The sequence below is a fragment of the Cyrtonyx montezumae genome, unplaced genomic scaffold (assembly GCF_038088225.1).
Source record: "Cyrtonyx montezumae isolate F1298 unplaced genomic scaffold, pur_monq_1.0 scaffold_101, whole genome shotgun sequence".
Classification (NCBI taxonomy): Eukaryota; Metazoa; Chordata; class Aves; order Galliformes; family Odontophoridae; genus Cyrtonyx; species Cyrtonyx montezumae.
In genome coordinates, this window is record NW_027071828.1 from 89,472 (window position 1) to 111,836 (window position 22,365).

General features: G+C 51.6%; 1 protein-coding gene across 2 annotated transcripts; it reads left to right on the forward strand.

Annotated features, from left to right (window-relative positions):
* The first annotated feature begins 908 nt into the window (after nucleotides 1-908).
* Nucleotides 909-17,116, forward strand: LOC136044063 (tropomyosin beta chain-like). 2 transcript variants are annotated; one of them, XM_065729127.1, is made up of 9 exons: nucleotides 909-1,022; nucleotides 1,350-1,475; nucleotides 7,080-7,213; nucleotides 8,447-8,564; nucleotides 8,688-8,758; nucleotides 8,993-9,068; nucleotides 9,639-9,701; nucleotides 9,921-9,990; nucleotides 17,034-17,116. In XM_065729127.1, exons 1-9 carry the CDS (start codon nucleotides 909-911, stop codon nucleotides 17,114-17,116), a joined length of 855 nt encoding a protein of 284 aa, XP_065585199.1. The 2 variants fall into 2 exon arrangements, with proteins under 2 accessions (XP_065585199.1, XP_065585200.1); XM_065729128.1 differs by lacking the exon at nucleotides 8,993-9,068 and adding an exon at nucleotides 9,459-9,534.
* The last annotated feature ends 5,249 nt before the right edge of the window (nucleotides 17,117-22,365 follow it).

Below are 22,365 nucleotides of genomic sequence, written 5' to 3' on the forward strand. Positions count from 1 at the left end.
AGGTGTTTGGGTGGGAAGAGGGGTGTGCAGGAAGTGCTACCAGGTTTGGACAGGTCCCCCTGTGCTCTAGGTCCTTGGGCCCTCTAGGGCATGGGGCTTCATGGAGAGGCTGTGGTGCTGGGAGCATGGTGTCCTGCTGGGGACATTAGAGGCACAAACTGCCCCTAGGACCCTGGGACATAGCAGTATTGTGATGGTTCTTGGGTGTCCTATGCTGCATTTGTAATCCATGGAGCCTCTCCATACCCCAAGGTGCTGTGCTGGCTTTTGGGGTGTTCCTAGGTGCAGTCACAGCTTGTGGACATCCCTGAGTGCCATCAAGGTCTGTGAGCATCTCCAGGACTGCTTGTGGCAGCCTATGTGTGTCCCCAGCCCCTCAGGTTTCCCCAAACCAGCATGTAGGGTCCCCCAGAACACAGTGACAAGGCATGGGATGTACCAGCCGTGTGGTGCCCTCTAGTGGAGGGACAGATCTGTGGCCAGAGGCAGGTTATAGACATTGAGGATGTCAGCGAGTGGTGTCCTTAGGGTGCAGTAACAGCACAGAGGCAGCTGCATGGTGTCTCCTCTAGCCCGGTGCCACCAGCATATCCCTTAAACAGTCCCCTTGGGGTGGCCCCATTGCAGTGACCTGTGGTGTCTCTCGCTCGATACTACTAGTGCGTCCCTTTTCCCTGTGCCCCCTCCCGGTGCTGGGTGTGGTCCCACCCCATCCTGCTCGATGCCGCGGCCAGTGGCGAAGTCTGTCCTTAAAAGGTACTGCCAAGCGGCAGGGGAGGTACTGGGGCGGCCCCCTCCCAACGAGGCCCCTCCCCGGCTCTTAGGCAGCGCGGCGGGGTGGGGGGCGCAGTGCCGGTGCTGCCGCCGCCCCCAGCGCTCCATTCTTTGTCTCCACCTCTTCTGCCACCATGGAGGCCATCAAGAAGAAGATGCAGATGCTCAAACTGGACAAAGAGAACGCCATCGACCGCGCTGAGCAGGCAGAGGCTGACAAGAAGCAGGCAGAAGATCACTGCAAGCAGGTGGGTATCCCATAGCCGCCGCCTCCCCCCCGAAAATATTGTTGGGGACCCCTGCTCTAAAGGTATTTTGCCCCAGGGACCTCGTCCAGCTGGATGTCCAATTTTGGGGACTCCTAGTCTAGGGATGACCAGCCCTGGAGACCAATGCTTCAGTGTGTTGTCCCTGACTGCCAACCTCAGTGTCTCCAAACATGCTGTGCCTCAGTGGGACACTCCAGTGCCACCTCCCTATCCCTGGGACAAGGATGGCTGTCCTCTGCTGGGTGGGTGCCCCAGAGAGGCTAACTATACACTGCCCCTGACCCCCATGCTCTTTTCTTTCCCCAGTTGGAGGAGGATCAGCAGGGTTTGAAGAAGAAGCTGAAGGGTGCAGAGGATGAGGTGGAGAAGTATTCTGAGTTGGTCAAGGAGGCCCAGGAGAAGCTGGAGCAAGCAGAGAAGAAAGCCACAGATGTAAGTAGGTAAACCCTCCCCTGCACAGGCACCAGACCCTGGGTGGGGCAAAAAAAGAGGGGAGCCTTATATGGTCAGCTTCAGTGGGATTGTTGTCAGGATCCATTCCTGCCACTCGAATACCACACCAGACAACTTGTCCTGCAGGGGTCCCATGCAGGTTCCTGGGGTGTGGGGGCACAATTTAGCCTCAGAGCCCCAAGACTTACAAGGACAAGTATCCCCCAGATGCATCACCAGTACCCTAGTGTGCACCACCAGTATACTTGTAGGGGAAAACTGTGGCAGAGGCTAAAATGTGTCAGAAAAGAAAGGAGGGGGGAAAAAGAAACGGGAAAAGCTCTTGCCCATGGCCTGCTGCTGAGCACTAGTTGCAAAGGATGCTGGAAGTGTATGTGGGACAATCCTTTTAGGGTCCAACGTTCCACTCTGTACCCTGGGAAAGGGGAAGGTCAGGAAGAGTTTTATTTGGGGCCATGACTTCTATTTCTCCTGGGAAATAAACCCCCTTAGGGAGATGTTAGGAAGGTGTTGAAATTAGCTTGCACCTGGATGGGATGAAGGGTAGAACAACTGTGTGCAGCTCATAGCCTCTTGGAAGCTGGTTGTAATACCCTGCATGGTACTGCAGGTCATTTGATATGCTATAAGGAAATGCTCATTTTGATAACCAATTCTTCTTGGATGAAAACCGACTCTGGAAACTGGAAGAGAAGGTAAAGGGGAGTGCACTCAGCAGGGGTGCAGCCAGGCTTTTTAGGATTGAAAACAAAAAGCTCAATCTCAGCTGGTTTATGGAGCTAAGTGGGGGAGATGCATTGAATCTTCAAAGTGGCTGCCAAGGACGGGGAGAGTAGATAAGGGTGAACAGCAGCAGCGAAGTCCCTGGGGTGGCTCAGAACTCTCAAAGAGTGACTGGGCTCCCTCATACCACCCTGCAGGGATCTCCAGCCTCCGTGAGTGCACAGGAGCTGCCAGCAGCAGAGAAGTAGACACAGGGAAAGTGGAGGTAGAGCCTAAGACCCCCCACCCCAGCGTCCCCAGTTCCACCAGTGCCAGCCACACAGGGCTCTGCTGGGGTTTTGTAACATCCACTATGTTTGCAAAAGGAGCAGAGGAGGTGCCTGTACCTAAAGCAGCACCTGGCACAAGGAGGGGGTGTTTCCAGCTTTTGTCTGTCCATCTTGCCTCCAAACTCTGGGCAGCAAGGCTGGCTTGCTGGTGGCCTGAACCCCAGCAAATGCTAGTGTCTTCCAGTGCCAGATTGTGTCTTCTAGGAGTTTTTAGAAGTTGGTCCTTGTATGGGAACTGCTGAATCACAGCCTGAACCACTGATTGGTCACCTGAGGTGAGCACCAAGCCATGGGGCCACAGGTGGAGGTGATAATCCTGTGTGATTGGAAGGGGTGGAGCCTGGCTCCACCTCTCCCAAACCCCATTTAAGGGCTGACCACCACCAGGGAAGGATCTCTTCTTGGAGATCCCTCCCATGTGGAGTCCCCTGCGAGCCTTGTCATCCTGAAGGTGAGCCATCCTATCTTTTGTATTATTTGTATCCTATCTATATAGAACTACTCAAAATATACTATCATCTATACTATTTTTTTTGTGAAGTACCATCCTTGGGAGTTATTTACCCCACAGTCCTGTAAAAGGCTCTGGCTCAGGCATCCTTCAGGCCTGCCCAAAGTTAGGTGCAAAACCAATTTGTTAAAACATTGGAGTTACTCCAAAAAGGGCTTTATCCTTATGGGAGAGAGGCTGTGCTGCATACTGGGGTCCATACTGATTTGATTGGATCTGTGGGATGGGATGAGCTCAGTGCAAGATCACTCAGGCACAGGGTTTGAGAACAGAGTGCTCAGTGGGACCAAGAGTAGTCCATAGCTGCAGGAAAAGGCTGTGGATGAGGAGAGCTCTGTCCCAGCAGACATGGTGATGGGGAGTTACCCTGTCCCCTTAAAGGAAGGGTCTAGAGTGGGGCCATGGTGGAAGAATTGTCTTGCAGCGTTGGGGAGCTGTGCGTGTGCAGGGACAGGCTGTGTTGTGCACAAGAGCTGAAGCCACTAGGTCTCTGCTACGGTCCTGAATGTGCTGCCAGTGCTAAGCAAGGAAGAGCAGGGCAGAGCCTTTAATTGGCCACTCCATGGAACTGATGGTTCCATCCTACCAGCTCTGTGAGGCCTCTGCCTCCTTGTCCCCAGGAAAGACAGCCTGTGAGGACAGCTCACAAACCTGGCGCAGTGGTTGGAGCAGGGTTTGGCCTCTTCAGCCCCATGTTCTCCCCAGCCACTAGCCTGTCTCCAGCTACCCACAGAGCATGGAGAAATGTGGGCTCCGTGGATCCCAGGCCACAATCCTGTAGGCTTCATCTGCAATCCTGCCCTGGTACTCTCCCAAGCTGAGACTTTGCTCTTATTTGGTGATTCCCTTAGCTGGTGGGAGGGAAAGGAGTACTGCTAAGAAGTGACTGCATTCCTGAATGGGGTCAGAGCAGAAGGCACTCAGCCTGGCTGCTGCAGGACTGGGATGTCTGCCCCTGTTAGGATCTCCCTTTCTGCCCCATGTCCCATGAGGTGCTCTGTGCCCAAATATGGGACTGGGAATGGGGCCAAGCCTGAAGCTGCATGCTGCTGTCACCTGGATGTCTGGGGGCATGGGGTTGTGGGGCCTCTTGAATGGCATGGCCTGGTGCTGGCCCCTCCAGAGTGGCCCTGGAGCTCTCAGGAATTGGTATCCCTGGAGGTGAGTGTGAAGCATGGCTGGGGCTGCCTTAGAGCTGTCAGGTCTCCTTAAGGGAAGATTGAGTGCTGCTGTGCTTTGCCCTCCTGACAAATATTCTGTGGCTGGGACACAGAGCCAGGACTGGCCTGTCCTGTGAGACATCAACACCTGGGAGTCTCTGTGGGGACGGGTCCTTGGTCAGGAAAGCAGATGGCCAGGGGCTGTGACCCTGGCATCAGCCTAGATATCCCAGGGATGCTTAGGAGGGAGCTCTGCCCATTCCTCATTGATTCGCCTGTGGGGCAAAATTCTGTGCACCTCTGGCTCTGCAGCAGGGGTGTAGGGGTTCTGGGGAGCATCCATGGGTACACCAATACCATGCCTGAAGAGGCACACAGGGCAATCCCAGCCTTTTCATACCTGTTTTCCCACAAGAGAATAGATTCCTTGAGATCTTTCTATCTGCCTGCTGGAGCTTTGTGGGGGAGCATGCAGCCCTCCTGGAGGACAGTGTGTGCCCTACTTTGTGGGGTGAGCTGTCTCCTATGCTGGGGGGCACCCTGTGCCCTACCTGTAGTGACTATGTGCCCTATGTGGGATAGCCCTGCACCCTATGTAGGGGTGGGACCGTGCACCCTGGAGGGGGGTGTTGTGGTAATGTATTCTGCCCAGGGTGGTAGCATAGCACCCTATCTCCATCTGTCCCTCCGGGGGGGGGGGGGAGGGGCACACCAAGAAGAGGAGGAGGAGCAGCAGCAGGAAGGGATGGAGGTAAGATAGGAGTGGCCACTGCCTGAGCCAGGCAGATCCCAAATAGGGCTTGGCAGCACGGCCTCTCTGCGTTCTCTGCTGTCTGCGTGGCCATGGCTGGCATCAGTTCCACTGACGCTGTCAAGAAGAAGATCCAGAGCCTGCAGCAGATGGCCAGTGAGGAAAAGGAGCATGCTGAGCGCATGCAGTGGGAGTTTGATGCTGGATGGTGGGTGTGGGAGTGGGTACGGCTTCTGGGGGGGATCCCCTAGGACCTCCACTGCTGGGGCAGTCCTTTTGGGTTGGACACCGGGGAGTGTACTGCTGCTCAGCCCCGTGGGTGTTGGCCTCTCCCTGTCTGCCCTATGGCACGTTCCAGCATCGACATCTTCCACTCGGTCTTCAGGGAGGAGACAGCCCTGTCTCCTGTCCTCGTTTCTCCCAGTAGAGGGAGCTGTGGGGCATGGGTTGAACCCCACCGGGCTGCAGGGCTGTGCATCTTGGTTTGTGAGCCCTGTGGGTGCTGGTGTGGGGCAGAGAACTCTGGGCAGGATCTCTGCTGCTTGGTGCAGCAGGAGGCACCTGTGGGCCTTGCTATGGATGCTTCTGTGACTGGGCTTGCCACGGCTTCACCAGCTCCTCTCTGGCTTCCAGTGAGCTCTTCAGGCCAGGATGGAGCAGCTGCAGAGCTTCTGCTCTCCAGTGTGCCCCTTTGCAGGGTCATGACATCCTCTCACACTGCCACAGGGGAAAATTTCCACTCTGTAGTAATGGGACAGCATTTCCAGGCTGCAGCTCATTTCTAGTTTGGCTTGTGTTGGTGGTGGTGGTTGTTTTGTTTTTTTTCCCCTATGCTTCCAGTATCCTTGTGTTATCAGGGATGGCAGAGCTGGATGTGGTACCCAGACTGTTGTCACCTGGTCTGTGTGCAGAGGAAGTGGCCCCTTCCTGCAGCTGCAGATCTGGCTTCCCGGTCACCAGGCACTGCCGGAGAGCTTATGTTCCCAAGTGCCCATATAGGCAGTTGTGTCTCACTTTGGAGGTCATTCACTGGGAAAAAAAGCTCATGACAGGGTGAGGCAGAGCATCTGCTTGTAGGCTGTGCCTGTCCCCTTCCACTAGCTTGCTGTGGGATACTATGGTGGCAGATAGGGGGGACATCCCTGCCTGGCTCCCTGCTTCAACTTCCCCACATCCCTGGGTACTCCTACTGCTGTAGCTTAGGTGTTTGCTGCAGACCATGAATAAACAGGAAGCATCATCCTAGGTCTGTCTCAGTGCACTCAGTTGCTGCCAATCCCTTTGTGCTTTGGGGTTTTTCCTTCCTGGTGCTCCCCTTGCAGTAGTCTTCCCTGCGGGGAGTGGGGCTGGGAGCTGCTTAGTCAGCGTTTCCCAACAGTGATGGAATGGGAGGCCTTAGCAAATGGAAAGAGAATGGGATCAGACATCAAGGGGCTGTAGGGAGCGTGGGAATGCAGGGGGCCCCAGTCCTGCTGGCTTCAGTGGCTCTGGCTTGGCCAGAAGCCAGCCTGCTGAGGGTGACTTGTTCCATTACCCCTGGATTTGGGCTGTGTAAATCAGTATGGCAGCATTGAGGGGGCTCCAAGTGGCTCCACTGTGTGAAGACCCAGTGGTGTGAGGCTGGGGAGGGTATCTTGGCTGGCTTATTCTGCCACCAACACCTCCATAAACAGGAGTGATTCCCATTTCCTTTTCAGGAATGAATCTGCACAGGGCATTCCTCCTCCTTTACTCATTGCTCTGCAAGCCCTGAATGCTGTCTCTGGGAAGCCATGGTTACCTGACCCATTGATTGCACCTCCAGCCTTGGAGATGAAAGGGGTGCAAGGATGCAATTTGGGGGTTGCACATGCCAAGCTCTGGACAGAGATGTGTGGCAGGGAGCAGCTGACATCACACAAAGCACTATGGGTTGGAAAAACTTCCTTTCTATAGAAGGATGATAGGATGCATGCCCCAACTGGGACAGTGTTGGTGGGAATGCAAGTTGGGAGTACTTTCTGTATGGTGCAAAGGGGTATTCCAGCTAGCCAATGCAAATGTTCACTGCATGTCACACAGACATATATAAAGCATTTGCAGCAGGTACAAGGGGTTTCTGCTTCCCAGGCAGAGACTGAGGTGGCTTCTCTGAATCGCCACATCCAACTGGTGGAGGAGGAGCTGGATTGGGCCCAGGAGCGCCTGGCTACTGCCCTGCAGAAGCTGGAGGAGGCTGAGAAGGTGGCGGATGAGAGTGAGAGGTGTGATTGGGAGGGTAGGACAGTGGGAGTGGCCCTGGATCACTATTGATTGCAGGCAGCCCGCTTGGTTTTGTAGCAGGGTTTGGGAATCCCCTGAGTTGACTGTGGAGTTTGTACCAGTTTTCCTGCAGGGAAAGAGCACAACACAGAGCCTCCCTGCTATGAGTATTCTTGGCACACTTTTTGAAATTTCCAGAGCACCCATAAAATCCTGAGAGATGTTATCCAATGCCTATGCAAATATCAAGCTGTACCTGGAGCCAGAGGGTACTCAGAGCAGGTTTTCTGTCTCAGAGCTGCCTCTTCCACTCAAGGGCTGAGCAACAGCCTGGGGGTGGAATTCCTGCATCCAGGAGCTGAGGTTGGCTCTCAGGAGTGAAACAACCTCATTCAGAAAAGTGCTGCAGAGCATGCATGGTGCATTAGCCCACCCTCTGAAGTACCTGCTTGCAGCACGCACATTTCCCAGGCAGGAGGCATGCAGATAAGGATGCTTGGGTGATACAGCAAGCACTTGGATATCTCACCACCTTCCTAGTGGTTCCATGGAACAATTGGCAATTTGCAGCTGGCCTTTTGCCTCAATCAGCAGAGATCAGTCTGAGCAACAGCACCTGAGTGAGAGGAGAAGGGCTGTGATGGCTGCCACTGTGACTGCCTTGTGTCCCATCACAGGAGTCTCTGTTTGTGAGCATCATCTCTGAATGAGAAAAGGCTTTGTCATGGGATTTTTCCTAGCATTTCCTAAAGGTTGCTGGCCTGCAGTCTACTTTCCTCTCCTGGATAATAACCATATCTCTTTGCTTTGGGACATAGCCTTGGTATAGTCCTGAGGCATCTCTGCGGCTTTAATTGTGCCCAGGAGCATCCCTGAGGTACCGTTGGTGTGACCCTACTGCACAGGGTGCCAGTGTCCCCAAGCAATGTCCCATGCCTCTGGAGCTGGAAGATGGAGTGGGCAGGTAGGAGATGCAGGTGCCACCTCAACCCACTGCAATCTTAGAATCATAGTCATTTAGTCTGAAAAAGACCTTTGGGATCACTAAGTCCACCTATCAACCTGACCTACTGAGTCCCATCACTAAACCATATCCTTTAGTGCCACATCCACACATCTTCTAAATACCTCCAGGGACAGTGATTCCACCACCTCCCTGGGCAGCCTGTTCCAATCCCTGACCACCCTCTGTGTGAAGAAATTCTTCCTAATTTTCTAGCTTTGGGTTTCCTCAGAGGCATGAAGGTCATTGAAAACAGGGCCATGAAGGATGAGGAGAAGATGGAGCTCCAGGAAATGCAGCTGAAAGAAGCCAAGCACATAGCAGAAGAGGCTGACCGCAAATATGATGAGGTCTGTGCCAGCACCCATGTGCCCCCTTCCCCCAGTCTCAGCCCTTGGTGTCACCCAGGGCCACCTCTCACACCTCTACTCCCCAAGCTGGGTCTGATGAGTGCCTTTGATTGTTCCTAACAGGTTGCCCGCAAGCTGGTGATCCTTGAGGGAGAGCTGGAGTGCTCAGAGGAGAGGGCAGAGGTTGCGGAGAAGTAAGCAGGGTTCCTGGTGGGTAGCAAGTGAGGCTTACACACAACTCCTTCCCCATGTCTGTGGGAGCTAGAGATGTCCATGTGTCTGCATGGGTACAGGGATGTCCTCTCTCAGCCATTGGGATGCTTGCCATCTGGCAGGTGGTGGTGGAGCTCAGAGGGATGCTGGCCCCCAGCATGTCCTTGATTTTGCTCTCTGCTGGTGCCCCCGGGGCTCCTCTTTTTCCACCCTAGCCGAGTGAGACAGCTGGAGGAAGAGCTGCGGACCATGGACCAGAGCCTCAAATCCCTCATTGCCTCAGAGGAAGAGGTACTGGGGTAGAGGTGTGGGGTGACATGCAGCAGCCCCCCCTCTCTCTGTCACTGTCTCTCAAGCTACACAAACCACTTCTCCTCTACACTGCTGCCTCAGCCACATCCCTCACCTTTCCTGTCCCTCCATCCCTGTGAGCAGGGCACATTCCTCTGTGCCCACTATCCTCCACAGAGCGATGCAGGAGCACAGTAGTGATGCGTGGCAATGCACAAGGATGGAATGTGTGCCCAGCAGCTCTGCTCCTCTTCTACCCTGAGTTTTTTCCCCTCTCCTCTCTCAACTTGTTCTCTCCTTCTTTGCTCCTTCCCTGCACCCACTCCTTCCACTCCTCCCTCTTTCCTCTATCACCCCTTCCCTGGCCCTGCTCTCTCACTTGGGACATAGTAAATGTGGTGACCTAGAAGAAGAGCTGAAAATTGTCACCAACAACTTGAAGTTTCTTGAAACCAAGGCTGACAAGGTAGGACCTGGTGGAGCTTTGGGGGTTGGGTTTGGGGTTGTGGGCAACACGGTCCTTCATCAGGGTGTCCTATAGGACTCATGGGTGCACCTGTCTCCCTGCAGTATTCCACCAAGGAGGACAAGTATGAGGAGGAAATCAAGCTTCTAGGGGAAAAACTGAAAGAGGTAAGGTTCTTGGATGGCTTCTTCATTGGTGCCCAGTGTTCTACTCTCAGGACATGCACTGGCAGCAGTAAGATAATGTTGGCCCCCTGTCTTGGAGACTTATTAAGGTTTCTACCAGCTCCAAGGAATCCAGCTGCAGGAGATGCAGGTGGGGCAGGTTTGTGGTATGGATTTAGGAGCATCCCCATCACACTCACCCTTCCCGCTGTGTTCCCACAGGCTGAGACTAGGGCAGAGTTTGCTGAGCAGTCTGTGGCAAAGCTGGAGAAAACAATTGATGACTTAGAAGGTAAAACATCTTTGCTACCCCGTGTCCCTCTTTCCCAGGGAGAATGGGGTGAAATGTGTCCCTAGTGGAGGCTCAGCCACACTAAATCCAGAGCACCCCCATGGGCAAACTGGGGCAGGGATGCTAGGAAAGAGGAGACTGGGATGCTGTGGGAGTACTGGGGTCCCCAGTAAGGAAATAAGGCCACATCCACGCTGTCTGTGCTTCATGCCATAGCTGCATGCTCCCACCACCCTCATCCCCTTGCTCACTATCTCCCTCTCCCGGGCACCAGTACCACATCCCACCTGTCTTCCCAGCTCAGCCACTTTGTCTTTCCACCACCTTGCCCCCCACTCCTGCATTCCTTATTCCCTTTTGTATTAGGTGTGGCTGGGACATCGGGATGTGATGCGATAGGATCTCCCCTGCTCTGAGATTGATGGGTGATGTACTGTGGCCACCCAATGTCTGAGTCCTCCAACGATTTGGAGAGCATGGCACTGCCCGGGCAGTCACACAAGGAGCTGGGCAGGTGGCAGCATTTGCCTGTCATCAGCACAGCTCCACGCCCTTCTGCCATGGGGACCTGCAGCCCTGACCCTGTGGCCCTCAGTGCGCAGCACGCCACCCCATCACCGGTCCTGCATCCCTTAAGCATGTGTCACCCATCAGTCTCAGAGCAGAGGAGGTCCTATCACGTCACATCCCAATGTCCCAGCCATGCCTAATACAACATATCCCCTCTCTGTTCTTCCTAGTCCATGACTGGCAGTTGACAGGAGCTGGCCCAGGGTGTTCCTGCAGTACCCCTCTTCAGGAGAAGATGAGATATAGGCACTACATTTAGGGGGAAGGGGATCAGCCCCCAGGATCCAACATGCCACGTGGTTGTAGGTGGGTTGCAAAGGGGATGGAGCTGTGCCCAGGCATCCTTTGCTCTGGCATTTCTTCCCCCAGCAGCATAAGCACTGACAACCCAGTGTCCCTGCAGCACAGCCACCCTGGTTGATGCTGCTTGGTGAGCCTTGGGCAGGGGAACAGGATGAAGGGAGAGTCCTAGCCCCAGGCATGCAGCCCCCAACCCCCCTGCTCCCCTCCTTGCCTTCTCTCTGTCCTTTGCACATTGCTTTTCAGTTTGTATTTCATTACATTTTCTTTTCTGTTCTATTCTTCTGGGTTACAGAGTTGGTCTCAATAAAGCATTTTCTTTCTTTTGTTTCTCTTCTGTTTTCTTCATGTGGCTGTGGTTCTCCACGCTCTCTCATTTCCTGCTGTTTCACGAGTGCCAGCAGCCAGGGGTTGGGAGGTAGATGCAGGGACCCCAGTATGGCTGCAGCTGAGCCCTTTTGTGCCTGGGAACATCCCCACCATTCTCTGCTCTCAGACACTGCTTTCTTTATCTTGTGCCACTTTCTAAGACCTCCTCTGTGACTCTTTTGGCCTCAATTAATAGGGCTAGACCTGGTCCAGTCCATTCTCCATCTGTATTCCTAGACATCACAACAACCTCCCACAGTCTTGGCATTTCTCCTCCATTACTGCCCCTTGCAGAAGGAGCTGGCCCTACCCTTCAGCAGTGATTCCTGGCCCTAAGCAGGTCCCTAGTCTTCCTCCTCACTCAGTATCCTACTTTGTCCTGTGACTCTGTCACAGAACTGATGGACCTGGAGCACTGGGACTGGCTGCCTCTTCCCCTTGTCCCCACTAGTCTATGCTACTCTCTAGGCAGCCATGGGGTACCAAATGAGGGTTCTCGTGGGTAGCGCTATCCCTTTTCACTAACTTGTCTTTCTTCTCTCTGCTGCATTGATGTCTGTGTTTTCTCTAGAGCGCTCCTGGCAGGAGGCTGAGAAAAAATGCATTCTCACTAATGAGCTACAGGTCATCCTTACTGAACTTAACAATTGAAGTGTGACAGCTCCAGCGTCACCCTGTAGGATGGCCCTGGCTGTTTAGGGCTGGAAGCACCTGCCTGTGAGCCCCTGGGATAACTGCCCTGCTCAGGGGGGCAGGGAGTCCCTGCAGAGCTGATGGGATATTTTTGGGAGAGGGATGAAGGTTTTTGCCATGCCCCAGGATGTCCAAACAAAGCAGGGAGGATGCCCATGCAGCAGGGTCTATGGAGGGTGTTGGGTGGGCAGAGCCCTTGCCCTCATCTCTTTCTCTCTCAGCAATATGCCATCTGCAAGTGAGCTCTGGAGGAGGCTGCCCTGGCAAGAAGCTCATCCCTATAGGTTCATAGGTTCATTAGGTTGGAAAGGACCTACAAGATCATCTAGTCCAACCATCCTCCTATCACTATCCCTACCCAAGTACTAAATAAAATCCCTTAGCACCTCATCTAAACGCTTCTTGAACAGTGCTAGGGATGGTGCCTCAACCACCTCCCTAGGCAGGCCATTCCAGTGCCTGACCACTCTTTCAGAGAAAAAATGTTTCCTCAGGTCTAATCTAAATCTTCCCTGGCGCAACTTGTGGCCATTCCCTCTTGTCCTGTCATTATTTATCAGGGAGAAGAGGCCCACCCCCTCCTCACCACAACCTCCCTTCAGGAAGTGGTAGAGTGCAATAAGGTCTCCTCTGAGCCTCCTTATCTCCAGACTAAACAATCCCAGCTCCCTCAGCCGCTCCTCCTAAGACTTGTGCTCCAGACCCCTCACCAGTTTTGTTGCCCTTCTCTGAACACGCTCCAGGGCCTCAATGTCCTTCTTGTAGTGAGGGGCCCAAAACTGAACACAGTACTTGAGGTGCGGCCGTACCAGAGCTGAGTACAGGGGGATGATCACCTCCCTGCTCCTGCTGGCTACACTATTTCTAATACAGGCCAGGATGCTGTTGGCCTTCTTGGCCACCTGGGCACACTGCCGGCTCATGTTGAGCCGAGCATCAACCAACACCCCCAGGTCCTTTTCCTCTCTACATTCTTCAAGCCATTCTGCCCCAAGCCGATAGCATTGCATGGGGTTATTGTGGCCAAAGTGCAGGACCCAGCACTTGGTCTTATTGAACCTCATTCCATTGAGCTCAGCCCAGCTGTTCAGCCTATCCAAATCCCTCTGAAGGGCCTCGCTACCCTCAGGCAGTTTGACACATCCTCCCAACTTGGTGTCATCTGCAAACTGACTGAGGGTACACTCAATCCCCTCATCTAGGTCATCAATAAAGATATTAAACAAGGTGGGCCCCAAAACTGACCCTTGGGGGACACCACTTGTAACAGGATGCTAGCTGGACTTAACTCCATTAACTACTACCCACTGGGCACAGCCCTCCAGCCAGTTTTCCACCCAGAGAAGAGTGAACCTGTCCACACCACGGGCTGCCAGTTTCCCCAGGAGAATACTGTGGGAGACTGTGTCAAAGGCCTTGCTGAAGTCTAGGTAGACTACATCATCAGCCTTTCCCTCATCTACCAGTCTGGTCACCCAGTCATAGAAGGAGATGAGGTTGGACAAGCATGACCTGCCCCTGGTGAACCCGTGCTGGCTGGGTCTGATCCCCTTGTTGCCATGCATGTGCTGTGTGGTTTCCCTCAAGATCATCTGCTCCATAACTTTCCCTGATACCGAGGTTAGGCTGACAGGCCTGTAGTTCCCTGGGTCTTCCTTATGGCCTTTCTTGTAGACGGGAGTCACATCAGCAAGCCTTCAATCTTGTGGGACCTCTCCAGTTAACCAGGAATTCTGATAGATGGCAGAAAGTGGCTCGGCAATCGCCTCTGCTAGCTCCCTCAGCACCCTTGGGTGGATCCCATCTGGTCCCATGGACTTGTGGCAGTTCAGATGGAGGAGCAGGTCTCTGACCATCTCTGCTTAGATCACAGGGGGTGCATTATGCGCTCTGTCCCGGACTTCCAGGTCAGGGCAAGTACCCTGTGGACAACTGTTCTGTCTATTAAAGACAGCTGTGAAGAAGGCATTGAGAACCTCAGCCTTTTCCTTATCATCTGTGGTTACATTCCCTGCCTCATCAAGTAAAGGAGAGAAATTTTCCTTAGTTTTTCTCTTGCTGTTAATATATTTGTAAAAGGGTTTCCTGTTCTCCTTTACAGCAGTAGCCAGTCTAAGTTCAAGCTGGGCTTTAGCATTTCTAATTTTCTGCCTGCAAATCTTGGCCAGTTCTCTGTAGTCACCCCAAGTAGCCTGTCCCATCTTCCAGAGGACATAGACTCTCTTTTTCTCTCGGAGTCTCAACAAAAGTTCCTGGTTCATCCACTCTGGTCTTTTTCTCCTCCAGCTCGACTTATGGGACTCTGGGACAGCCTGCTCCTGTGCCTTTAAGATTTCCATCTTGAGGAGCATCCAGGCTTCCTGGACCCCTTTACCCCTCAGGAGCAAGTCCCAAGGGACCCTTGCAACAAGCACCCTGAACAGGTCAAAGTCTGCCCTCCGGAAGTCCAAGGTAGCAGTTTTGCTAGTCACCCTCTTGACATGACCAAGAACAGCAAACTCCACCATTTCATGGTCACTCTGGCCAAGACAATCTCCAACCTTCACATCTCCTACTAGTCCTTCCCTGTTAGTGAAAAGTAGGTCTAGCAAGGCATCTCCCCTGGTAGGCCCTTGCACCAGCTGTGTCAGGAAGCAATCATCCACACATTCTAGAAATCTCATGGACTGCTTCCTCTGCACAGTATTATATTTCCAGCATATGTCAGGGAAGTTGGAGTCCCCCATGAGAAAGAGTGCTGGCCATCGTGCAACATCTACAAGCTGTTTATAGAACACCTCGTCTATCTCTTTATCCTGACTAGGCGGTCTATTACAGACCCCCACCAGGATGTCACTCCTAAAGACTATCCCCCTGATCCTTATCCATAGGGATTCTACTTTATCATTTCCAACCTCAAGCTCTTCAACATCAAAGCACTCTTTGATATAGAGAGCTATGCCACCACACTTTTTTCCCTGTCTATCCCTTCTGAAGAGCTTGTAGCCATCAATCCCAGTATTCCAGTCATGGGAGAGGTCCCACCGTGTTTCTGTAATAGCCACAAGGTCATAGTTAGCCTGCCTCACAATGGCTTCAAGCTGTTCTTGTTTATTGCCCATGCTGCGTGCATTGGTATAGATGCACTTCAGCTGAGATATCTGCCTCACCCCTTTCTCCAGCACAGCCCCCTTAGGCTCTTTACTGGTGAGCCCTGTTTTATCCCCTTCCCCCGTCACAGCTAGTTTAAAGCTCTCTCAATGAGCCCAGCTAGCTTCTGTGCTAGGATTCGTTTCCCCCTTTGAGATAGGTGCATCCCATCAACAAATAACAGGCCAGGAGCCTAGTAAACTGCCCCATGGTCAAAAACCCCAGTGTCTGTCTCTACACCAACCTCTCAGCCAATTATTCAATCACCTGTGTTTTCCTAGCCCATTCTGTCCTTCACCACCCCAGGAGGTATGGATGCAAACAACACTTGTGCTCCCACCCCTTGAACTAATCGCCCTAATCCCCTGAAATCTCTTTTCATAGTTCGCAGACTTCTCTGTGATATGTCATTGCAGTCTTCCTGAACTATGAGTAACGGATAATAGTCGGTGGGGCGTATCAAATTTGGGAGTCTTCTAGCAATGTCCCTGATCCGGGTCCCAGGGAGACAGCACACTTCCCTGCGGTTTGGGTCTGGTCTGCAAATGGGGCCCTCAGTTCCCTTTAGAAGGGAGCCACCCACTACGATCACCTTCCTTTCTTTCTTAGTAGTAGCAGTCTCAATGCATGGAGTTGACTGCCTTGCCATTGGTGACCTTCTGTGGGAATCTTCCTGCACTTCACCCCTTATCTCCTCTTCAACATCCAATGCTGCAAATCTATTGCTTAGGGGGATCTGGGGACACAGGGGAGGCAGAGGAGGAGATTGCCCATGGTACCGAGCAGGGACTCTCTGCCAGCCCTCCCAATCCTTCAGGTATCCCTCTTCTGCCCTTCGGGGACAGGTCAGGGAGTCCACCACCAATTGCGGGGGATCTCCCCGGCGCCTTTCTCTCTGGCGCTCTAGGGAGCTACTCCACCAGTCAATCTCCCGCTCACAGTCCCTGATGGCCCTCAGTCTCTCAACCTCTTCTTTCAGTTCAGTCACCATGTTAAACAGATATTCCACCTGCTCACACCTTGCACAGGAGAACTGCTTACCACCCTCATCCAGCAGTAGCAGGCTCTGGCACTCCTTGCAACCAGCGACCTGTGTAGCCATGCTTCTAGGCAGACCTTCTGTCTGGGTCGCCACAGCCTAAGGCAAGCCCTCTGTCTAGTAGAGACCATGGCACAAAAAAGAATAAAAACAAATAAATGAAAATTGGAAGTAAATAAATAAATAATAGTTTATAAGAATAATATATATAGATATGAATCGTAATAATTTAAAAATAAATAATAATAATAATTTAAATATATATATATATAATAAACACAAATAAAAAACCAGTGGGTTGTGACACTTCGCTGCCCTCCCTGAGCCCTATTCAGCTGAGGGGTGTGGGCGAGGGCACTGTTACTCTGGCAACGCCTATGCCACTACAGCCTCTCGCAAGAGAGCTGCCAGGATCTGTCGGGACTAGCCGCTCTCACTCGGTTCCCGTGAGACAGGAACCTCCCGAACCCTCCCCCTGTACCTCAAATCAGCCACTGCCGCTCCAGCCGTGCCAATTTCAAAGCAGTTGATCCCTGCAGCCTTGTTAGCTCTGCCCCTCTGCTGTCCACTCTGCTCACCTTACTGGGCTGCTGTCTCACTTCTCCACAGAACACCTGGGTCATGCAGCAGGCATTGGCTCTCCTCTTTCACTGGTTGAGAGTTTGTGCATGTGCCCATCGTAGCCGGTGGTGATGACAGGACAAGGCCAGCAATACCCATGGCATGGAGGGGCTGCCCACAGGCAGCACAGTGCTGTGGGAGGGTGGAGAAGCAAAGGAGTAGAAACTGCTTGCCCACCAGGGCTCACGCTCATCCCTGCTGGTGCTGTACTGAAGTGTCTGTGCTTGGTGTGGTGTGCGTAGGTCTGGCTGTTCCTGGGTATACTTGTACTATGTCTATGGGCATGGATGGCTGTATGACTGGGTTTCCCTTGTGTTCACAGAGAATCTGGCCAGTGCCAAAGAGGAGAACGTAGGCATCCACCAGGTCCTCGATCAAACCCTGTTGGAGCTAAACAACCTCTGAGTTGGCTGGAGTGCCCCTGCCCCTCTTCCCTACCCCACATAGGCACTTCACTAGCATGCTCAGAATGTCGCCAGCTGAACTGCACCATGGCCAAATCTACACAGCTGCTGAGAAGGGAAGCACTGCAGCCTTACACTGTGGCTTGGGAGCATCTTGTCTGCGCAGCCTGAATGGCTCTGTCCTGTCTCCATGTCCAAATATTAAAGCAGTTTGACAAGGATGGGTACTCTTAGTCCTTGCAGATGGCTATGGACACTGAGACTTCTGCAGGTGCCTCACAAGAGGCAGGTACAGCAGTCATGAGGAATGTCCTCTGTGGCCTGGGGATGGCAGTGATAGCAATTCCTTAGGATGCACAAGAAACCTCAAAGTCTCAAGCGTAGTCTAAACTGAGCATCCTCTAGTTCACAGTGACAGATGTCACTAGTGTGTCCTCTTCCACTGCTGGTACATTATCTGCCTGGCACTTGGGGAAGGGGCAAGGTCCTTGTCTTTTCCATTAACTGCTTCATGGTTTATGCTAACAATGCTGCTTGGGCTCATGTACAAGAGTGTGACCACGCATTCTTGATTGCTGAGGTTAGCTGCTTTGGAGTTGTACCGGACAGAACAGCAGTAATTGATCGTGAGGTACAGGGGGTTTCGGTCAGTTCCTTCATCCAGGGAACCCTGAGCTAACAGCAGCCCAGCAGCTCTCATGTGGTGTGGGCATTGCCTGGATAATGGCTCTGCATCCACGCCCCCTTGCCTGGAAAAGACCTCCGCAGCCTCACCAGAGATGGAGGAGGAGCTGGGGTGTGTGAGTCACGTTCAAATGCGGAGAAACTGTAAACCTCCCATTCACAGAACTACACAGTGAGGAGCGTTGTTATTACTGTGAAGCGAGTGATAAGTGTGGAGGGACCTGGTAAGGGGGTGAGGGCGGAGACAGCACTACCAGACACAGGGCAGGACAGGGCTGGTCGGTCACACCCCCATTAAAGGCTACCCAAATAATGCTACTGAGTCTGCTGGTTTGCCATGGCTGCACCCTGGTGGAAGGCTACTGCCAGGAAAAATGTGGAGACCCAGACTGAGGTCCTGTTCACACAGGAAAGGAATGCTGCTGCTAAGAAAAATGTGGTAACTCAGACTGAGGCCCTGAAACAACGTGCTAGTGTGCAGGTCTCTGGCTGTAGTGAGTGCCAAAGCCTGGCCTTTGGGTAACAAACAGGAGGAGCTGGAGGCCATTGTGTGGTCAGAAAGCTATGATATAGTTGCCATCATGGAAACATGGTGGAGTGGCTCGCACAGCTGGAGTGCTGTGATGGGTGACTACCAACTTTTCAAAAGAGATAGACAAGGCAGGAAAGGTGGTGGTGTAGCCCTCTATGTTAAAACAGAATGTGAATGTCTGGAAATTTATGATGGTGATGATAGAGTTGAGAGCTTATGGGTCAGAATTAAAGTGAATGCCAATAAGACTGTGAGAGTCTGCTACAGGCCACCCAACTAGGATGAAGAAGTGGACAAGACACTTCATAGACAGTTGGGTGAGGTCTCAAGGTCTCTCCCCCTTGTTCTTGTGGGGGACTTCAACTTCCCAGACATCTGCTGGATTTATAATACAGCAGATAGAGAACAGTCCTGGAGGTTCTTAGAGTGTGTGGGAGGTAACTTCCTGACACAGCTGGTGAAGAAGCCAATGAGGGGAAACAAAATCCTGGACCAGCTGTTTGTTAACAGAGTGGGTCTTGTGGGGGATGTAAAGCCCAGAGGCCATCTGGGGCATAGTGATCATGAGATGCTAGATTTCTCAATCCTTGTTGAACCATGGAGGGGAGTCAGCAGAACTGCCACCTTGGATATCTGGAGGGCAGACTTTAACCTCTTTAGGACCGTGGTTGAGAGGGTCCCTTGGGAGGTAGTTTTGGAGAGCATGGGAGCCCAGGAAGGCTGGGAATACTTTAAGGAAGTTATTTTAAAGGTGTAGGAACTGACCATCCCCAAGTCACGGAAGATGAGCTGATGGGCAAGGAGGCCAGACTGGTGGAACAGAGACCTTTGTGTGGTACTCAAGAACAAAAGGAAAGTTTATGCTCTCTGGAAGAGTGGGCAAGCTATTTATGATGATTACAGGTATGTAGTGAAGCTGTGCAGGGAGAAAATTAGAAGAGACAAAGCCCACCTAGAACTGAACTTGGCCACTAAGGTAAAGGAAAACAATAAATATTTCTGTAAATACATCAACAGCAAGAGGAGGGCTAGGGGGCATCTCCATCCCCTGTTGTATGCCAAGGGCAACTTGGTGACCAAGGATCAGGATAAAGTTGAGGTGCTTAATGCTGCCTTTGCCTTAGTCTTCGTAACAAGTAAGACTTAGTAACAAGTAACTGCCTTAGTAACAAGTAAGACTTGTTACTCCCTAGGAACACAGCCCCTCGCACTGGACGATAGAGATGGGGAACAGAATAGGCCTTGCATTATCCATGAGGAAGTGGTTTTGGACCTGCTCCAAAAGCTGGACACTCACAAGTCCATGGGGCTGGATGGATTGCACCCCAGAGTGTTGAGGGAATTGGGGGATGTGATTGCCAGGCCACTCTTCATCATTCATTAGCAGTCCTGGCTAATCAGATGTCCCTGATTAGACTCAAATAGGCAAATGTGATGCCCGTCTTGAAAAAGGACTGGAAGGATGACAAAAGTGAGTTAGAGACCAAGGGGTGGACTTAACTATGGACATTATTGCACAGGTTATCCGTGACTGTGACACACGTGCCACAGTTAAACAAGCCAAGAGGATGAAACCTCTTTGTGGGGATAGGCGATGACAAAAGTATAAATATGGGGAGGCATGGCAGGTTGATTATTGCATTATGTTCTTACCATGGTGGAGGCAACAACTGGGTAGCTTGAAACATATGCAGTACCCCATGATACCACCTGAAACACTATCTTAGATTTCGAGAAACAAGTCCTATGGCAACATGGCACTCCAGAGAGAATTGAGTCAGGTAATGGAACTCATTTCAAAAATATTCTTGTAAATACTTGGGCCAAAGATCATGGCATTGAATGGATTTATCATATCCCCTTATCACGCACTAGCTTCTGGTAAAATTGAAAGATACAATGGGTTGTTAAAAGCAATGTTGAAAGCAATGGGTGGTGGAATATTTAAGCATTGGGAGAAGCATTTGTCAGAAGCCCCCTGGTTGGTCAACACTTGAGGATCCATCAGTCATTATGGAACTGCCCAGTCTACCTCCCTACATACTGTAGACGGAGATAAGGTCCCTGTAGTACATGTTAAGAACATGTTGGGAAAAGCGGTTTGAGTCCTTCCAGCTTCTGGAAAGAGTGCCACAGATATCAGGGTCCAAGTGGATTGCTCTTGGGTGGGGAGCATGACAGGACTCAATACATGAATGATCAGGCTTCCGTTTATTACCCGGACAGCCTTATTCTTATAGTGTTTAAGACAGGGGCGTACAGAGAATAGCACACAATCATTGGCTGAGAGCCTCAGAGAAAGACAACTTTAAGCAGTTCCCAACAATTAACAGCAGTGAGAAACCATCCTGAGGGAGGTAACTCTTGATATCATCCTAATCCTAAGAAACCAGGCAGGAATGCGTCGGCAGCGGATGTGAAAGGCAGTGCTGGCAGGGCGTCCCCTGTTTCAAAGTGCACTTTTCCTCTCCCACTCGCCACAGACCATCTCCTGCTTTTACTTTTCTCAAGGTTCAAACAGTGTAGTTTCCTTTGAGCACTGTATCAGCGTGGCCAGTGCATAACACAGAGCCAAAAGGGAACACCTGCTAGCTAAACAGACTAGACTACCAAGGACAGCTTATTCTAAAAATACCTATAGTTACAATTATCAGCAACCCTGTGAAGCCTTCTTCACTGAAAGCAGGGTGAATAACATAATCACAGAAGTTTCCCATAGATGTCTTGGCAGCTTGGGTTGCTCAGCTGAAGCAGTTCTTGTCCGCTTTGAGTTGTTTGTCACTTGGCCCAGGAGCATCATGACCTCCTATCAACATTTAATACTTTTCCATGAGTATATAGTCTGTGCTGCAGTGTAAACTATGCTCGTACATATCACCGTGACCTCCCTGCTCCTGCAGCCATTTCCCAACAGAAAGGGCAAACCTCTCCGTGAAACTCTTTGCTCAGGGACCTGGGTCCACCAAGAGCTATCAATGATCCATGGAGCTGGACCATTAACTCTTTAACTCTAAATGCACTACATGATGTTATGATGTGGAATGCCAATGCCAAAAATCATAAAACCATGACATTCCACCCCTTATTCCACATCACTACATCATGCTTGATATATATATAGAACAATGATTAACATGCATTAAATGCACACACATACAACATACGTAGATGTATATACATGGAATTACTGACGAACCTCCCCCAACATCAAATTCCCTTGTGGTACACATTGAACATCCCCATAGTTCTGAATCACCCACCAAGTGGACCCAGGTCCCTGAGCAAAGAGTTTCACGGAGAGGTTTGCCCTTTCCAGAAGCTGGAAGAACCCAAACCGCTTTTCCAAACGTGTTCTTTACATGTACTACAGGGACCTTATCTCCCTCTACAGTAGGTAGAGAGCTGGATTGGGCAGGACCATCGCGATTGATGGGTACTCAAGTTTTTGACCAGCCAGGTGGCTTCTGCCAAATGCTTCTCCCAGTGCTTGAATGTTCCACCACCCATTGCTTTCGACATTGCTTTAGTACTGTAGTACATGTGAAGAGCATGTTGGGAAAAGCAGTTCGGGTCCTTCCTTGTGTACTATCTTTATAGACCTACTCAAATATACCATCATCTATACTATTTTTTTAGAAGTACCATCCTTGGGAGTTATTTACCCCACACTTAGTGAGCCAGGCAGGCCTAGTGATAATAATTCATACATACCAAACATGCCCTTCTTTTGGAACATGTTTAAATGGGCCAGGGGGAAGAACGTTACCCCCCTAGACCAAACAATCCCTGGTTTAATTCCAGGGTTCATGGGGTCACCCTACTGTGGGTTGGCATCAGTCATTGAGAAATGGGGACCCATGCAGGTTCCAGGGACTGCCTCTCCCTCCGCTTATTTGACTGACTACTTTCTAGAGTTAGATAAAGCTATACTAGTAACGAAGGAGCAGTGGCTAGCCGCCTCTGCAGTAACCTGGCCTCTAGTAATGGCCATACATTCTTTAGACGCTGCAAATATTAACCTGGAAACTGAAACC